This window comes from Salvelinus namaycush, chromosome 9, assembly GCF_016432855.1.
Source record: "Salvelinus namaycush isolate Seneca chromosome 9, SaNama_1.0, whole genome shotgun sequence".
NCBI classification, from domain to species: Eukaryota; Metazoa; Chordata; class Actinopteri; order Salmoniformes; family Salmonidae; genus Salvelinus; species Salvelinus namaycush.
In genome coordinates this window covers 40,088,779-40,093,629 of record NC_052315.1, presented here as the reverse complement: position 1 = coordinate 40,093,629, position 4,851 = coordinate 40,088,779, and the positions used below count along the sequence as shown (strand labels likewise).

General features: G+C 42.0%; 1 protein-coding gene across 1 annotated transcript; it reads left to right on the top strand.

Annotated features, from left to right (window-relative positions):
• The first annotated feature begins 1,566 nt into the window (after positions 1-1,566).
• bhlhe41 (basic helix-loop-helix family, member e41) lies at positions 1,567-4,176 on the top strand. Its single transcript, XM_039001424.1, has 5 exons — positions 1,567-1,765; positions 1,876-1,939; positions 2,110-2,217; positions 2,319-2,430; positions 2,641-4,176. Exons 1-5 carry the CDS (start codon positions 1,704-1,706, stop codon positions 3,570-3,572), a joined length of 1,278 nt encoding a protein of 425 aa, XP_038857352.1. The 5' UTR covers positions 1,567-1,703; the 3' UTR covers positions 3,573-4,176.
• The last annotated feature ends 675 nt before the right edge of the window (positions 4,177-4,851 follow it).

Sequence of the window (4,851 nt, the reverse complement as noted above, 5' to 3'; positions counted from 1 at the left end):
ATAATTATTTCATCATGTACGATATCCTTCCTGCACTGTAGGCTATCTGCCAGTTGTTGGCTAAAGCATGCCAACACCAGAGTGGGCACATTCACTATAAAAAGCGGATGGAAACTTTTTTTTGTTACTCAAATTTATATTAAAGAGAGAGTTCACCCAAATTACACAATTACACTGGTTTCCTTGCCCTTTATGCGTTCTGTGTGACAGCAATCCATGTTTTGGTTTAGTTTCCCTGGCAGTGGCTGGCACTGTTTCCAAATGTTAACCTTTTAGCATTCAATGTGGCACAAATCCCATTCAAGTCATGGGACCGATATTTGCATTTTTCGCGCATCATGTTCAAATCATCCTTAAATGACTTTGGTGAGCATCACAATACAGTTTAGATACTTTCGGATTATTTGGATATGATGCGTAAAAAAAATGACTTGAATGGGATTTGTGCCACAAATGCTAAAATGTTAGCATCTGGAAACAGTGCCAGGGACACTAAACCAAAGGATGGATTACTGTCATACCTTGTCCATAGACTATTTAAAGGATAAGGAAACCAATATGTAATTTGGGTGAAGTATCCCTTTAAATGTTTCTATAGCTAGGTGTTACATGGTATATTACATGGCCAGTGTAAGTATACTGAAGCTGCTTGGTTATATGGTGAAACCTATTTTAAGTTAGTGTAGCCTACTGCCAAGACGTGACACTATTGCCTATGTATTACTAACAACATAACATATTTATTACATATTTATAATAGTGCAAGTTTATTTCTTCCAATGATCTCCAAAGTATCAATATTGAATCTTAATAAAATGGCATGTCTACTTAGTAAAACATGTTTCAATAGCCAAGCAAGCATGCATAAGTTAACACATATAATTGTTTCTCTTCTCACATGGGCCATGTTCACATTAACTTCATGTGCTCAACAATAATGTAGCCTAATTGTAATGCATTATGCATAGCACAATGACACGATTGCATACATTGTTACGAATTTGTTCATTGGAAGATGTCAACACGGTTGAATAAGGAACTGCTGCGCACGTTTTTGTGTAGCCTACTCAGACAGTGCCATGGTTACTGAAAACGCACCTCAGGGCGGCTGGCGGGCTGAGAGACTCAGCGCGAGAAGGGATGAGCAGCCTACCTCGCCCCCGGGATGTGTGTGTGTGTGTGCGTGAGCGCCTTATGCACACTCTACTTGCACGTACGCACGCGAAAACACAGTCCCGTGTGCGCGTTGCATTCACGTACATGGTCAAAGCGGAGCTCAATTGGATGTGATGTGCACCGGCAGAACGGACATGATATAATACACAATTATTTCAGTCGTTTGACTATGAATTTGAACTCCAATAGAATACCATACATTAATAGATATGTCTTAGTTTGCATTGCCATAGAAACGGGTTGTGACGTAGCCTACTAGACCGAGTCTTGCAAAGGTCTTAATTACCGGACGTTGTGCTGCTGCAGTTTACACGTGAGTTGGAGCTGTTCCGACTCGAGGCGCGCGTGCGCTGTGCACTCTCGCACAAACTGCTCGCAAAGTGGCAGTTGAGGAAAATAGACAGCATTCTAAAGCGCAGCACTATCGAGAACAGTCGCGGTGCAACATCTTCCCAAACCTTCTCTGTCTGCTGGTTTTGTAATAACAAACATTGTAAAGACAAAGTGGAATAGCCTACCGACAAGTTATGGATGAAAGAATACCGCGTCTGCAAGACAGACAATTTACTGATCATGAAAATTTTTTAGGGTAATAATTTCATTTTTAGGACAGTATGGGCTCTGTCCATAAACTATTAGATGATCACCCTTGGTACCTTTATAACTATGTGACTATCCTGCCCTCTTTATTTATTTCAGGTTGGAATACTCCTCACTCTACATGTGTAAATCGAAAAGAGGACTGAAGCGCGAAGATGGCAAGGTATGCGCTCATTTAGTCTTGTTTGTATCTCAATACAATGTCTGATAGCTAACAAGTCATTGTAGGATAACACAACGGTCTTGACTATGGGGCACTTGATGTAGAATGAATCTAACACTGTCATTCGTTTCTGTGGTCCTAATCGAATATATCTATCGTATTATCCCTAGGACGCGTACAAGTTACCACACCGATTGATAGAGAAGAAGAGGAGAGACAGAATCAATGAATGTATCGGACAGCTGAAGGATTTGTTACCCGAACATCTCAAATTGACGGTAAGCTTTTGTAATTGTGTAGGATGATGTATAGCCTAATAGTGTGTGTTTTTAATTTACTGTGTTGTTGAGTAATTGGATATCATGTTTTTCCCTTTCAGACGCTTGGGCATTTGGAGAAAGCGGTTGTTCTCGAGTTAACTTTGAAGCATTTAAACGCTTTGACTGCAGTCACTGAGCAGCAACACCAGAAGATTATTGCTTTGCAGAATGGTAAATTGTTACATAACCTCCAATGACTTTACTTTTTGACTTTTAGGTTTCTCTACTTAGGCTACTTTGGGTTTAGAGTTGGGCTTGGATAGGCTATGCGTAAAAGTTATTGTAGCCTAAATCAAATTCGATAGGCCTATTGGTTGTGTTCTCACAGTTGATTACGATTAAATCATGTACTGTAAATTGTGTCGTTTCTAACTTTTTCAGGGGATCGGTCGATGAAGACGTCCATTCACGCTGATTTGGATGCGTTCCACTCCGGGTTCCAAGCATGTGCCAAAGAGGTCCTGCAGTACCTCAACAAGTTCGAGAACTGGAATACGCGCGAGCAGCGGTGCGCACAGCTCATCAACCACTTGCACAAAGTATCTGCGCAATTTCAGCCCAGTGTGCCCCTGCTCCATTCCCAGCAACCTGCTGGAGACGTGCTGGAGCGGGATGGCCAGAAAGCGGAAAGCCAAGCAGGACATGACCGCGTATCGGTCATACAGAGGAGCCACGGGGAGCTTAACGAGAATGACACAGACACAGACAGTGGATACGGGGGTGAGGCGGAAAAGACCGATGTGAATAAAGGATGTGACCGTAGCAAAGCAGTAAAGATAAAGCAGGAGTTTGGGGATGACCACGCAGCCAAAAAAACGAAGATGAACTGGGCTGGAAACGGTACGACGGGCGCAGACACGACCACCAGACCCGATCTGGCCTTTATGAACTCTTTGATGGGAATAACTGGCGTGGGACAGCAGACTCCATTTTGCATGCCTTTTTACTTCCTCAATCCCTCTGCAGCAGCAACCTACATGCCGCTATTCGACAAAAGTAACCTAGAGAAGTTTGTGTACCCTGCTGCGGCAGCAGCTCTCTCATCCCCGTTTCCATGGTTATACCCCGGCCTTAACTCACACGCTTCGGCAACTGCAGCGGCTGCTGCTGCCGCAGGTGCATTCTCCACCATGTCGACAGAGAAGAGCTCTGGATTCGGTTCCAACTCCAAGCACTCTCTCTCTGACGACAGTGACATGTCAAACGTGGAGCCGGGCTCACCTGAGGAGAGGGAGGACAACCCTGAAAATGATGATGATTATGATGATGATGATGATGATGATGGTATTAGGGAACGTCTCCCCAGACAATGAAAATGACTGTACATAATGAAGATAACATTAGATTTTATTTCTTGTAAACACGGTCTAATTTACCTGTGTAGCCTATATCCTAATTGGATCTATATTCTGCATATTATTTTGTTTAGGATTTTCTGATAGCTGTCTGTTTTTACCATATTTTCAATAATTTTAATTGATAGTAGGAGTTTCGAGACAAGTTTCACAGTTGAATTTCTCCTGTATTTTGGCCAGGCAGGGGGAAGTTGTGACAGTCTGTGCCTTTTGCACTTAATGCAAGAGTAATCTGAATGATAATCGACAATGATTGACACTAACAACATGCACACGTCTGTTATTACTACAGTCCTAGGGTATATTGAGCTGGAGTTAGTTTTTCCATTGACACAACCTTTAAAACTGGCAATATCAGTGCCAAAGCATCAAGATAAACAATCTGCTTCTATGCGCAGTATTATCCTCAGATCCCCAATCAGATACTTGTCACATTGGATGTATGGAGTTACAAATGACCTCCACCAAGGTTAGAATCAACATTGCTGACTCTGACTACAGTATGACTAACGGTGATAGGTGTGTTTTGATCCATTTCCTTGTACATATGCACTAAATTGACCCCCCCCCCCCCCCCCCCCCCCCCCCCATATACACACAAATGACTAACTAACTGGATAAATGACTACGTATTATGTAACTCCCTATCCATGCCAACACATTTTGACTTGTCTATTTAGTCTTCTGGAATTTTCAATCACCTCCTCAAATAAGTTTTTCTGACTGCGAGTGCTGATATTTGGCATATTAAAAAGAAGCACTTCATTGGAAGATGCTGTTTTATGACAATTGACAATTATGTCCCTAATTGGTTGGCATCTCTGCACACATAATGAGACACCGCGCGACCTGACGGCTACCTCCAGCAAAATGATACTAGGTATGATAGCACCTTATAGAACTTTGATATTGAATGTAACTACCTGTGTATTTCTTAGCTCTGGAAGTTTGTATGTATAGGATTAATGTCTAGTTCTTTACTATTTGAGAGATAAAGTGCACTTGTTTCTGCCTTTGGAAAATCCCCCCTGTTTCCTCCCAACACTCACTTTCCAACTATTCTAGTCTATCACTGTCTATTTTTAGAAAATCACTAAACTAGAGGGCAGACATTTTACTCCAGACTGTACAGACTGTGAATGTGTTTGAAGAACCAGATACTAGGCTACTACAGATATTGAAGCTTTTTAGTGATTTTGTGCAGACCTTATAAGCCACTAATCATAGCTCGTTTTGG

Coding starts and splice junctions, on each gene's coding strand:
- bhlhe41 (XM_039001424.1), top strand. CDS start 1,704: ATGGATGAAAGAATACCGCGTCTGCAAGACAGACAATTTACTGATCAT. Junction 1,940..2,109: donor TGAAGCGCGAAGATGGCAAG/GTATGCGCTCAT, acceptor TATTATCCCTAG/GACGCGTACAAGTTACCACA. Junction 2,218..2,318: donor CCGAACATCTCAAATTGACG/GTAAGCTTTTGT, acceptor TTTCCCTTTCAG/ACGCTTGGGCATTTGGAGAA.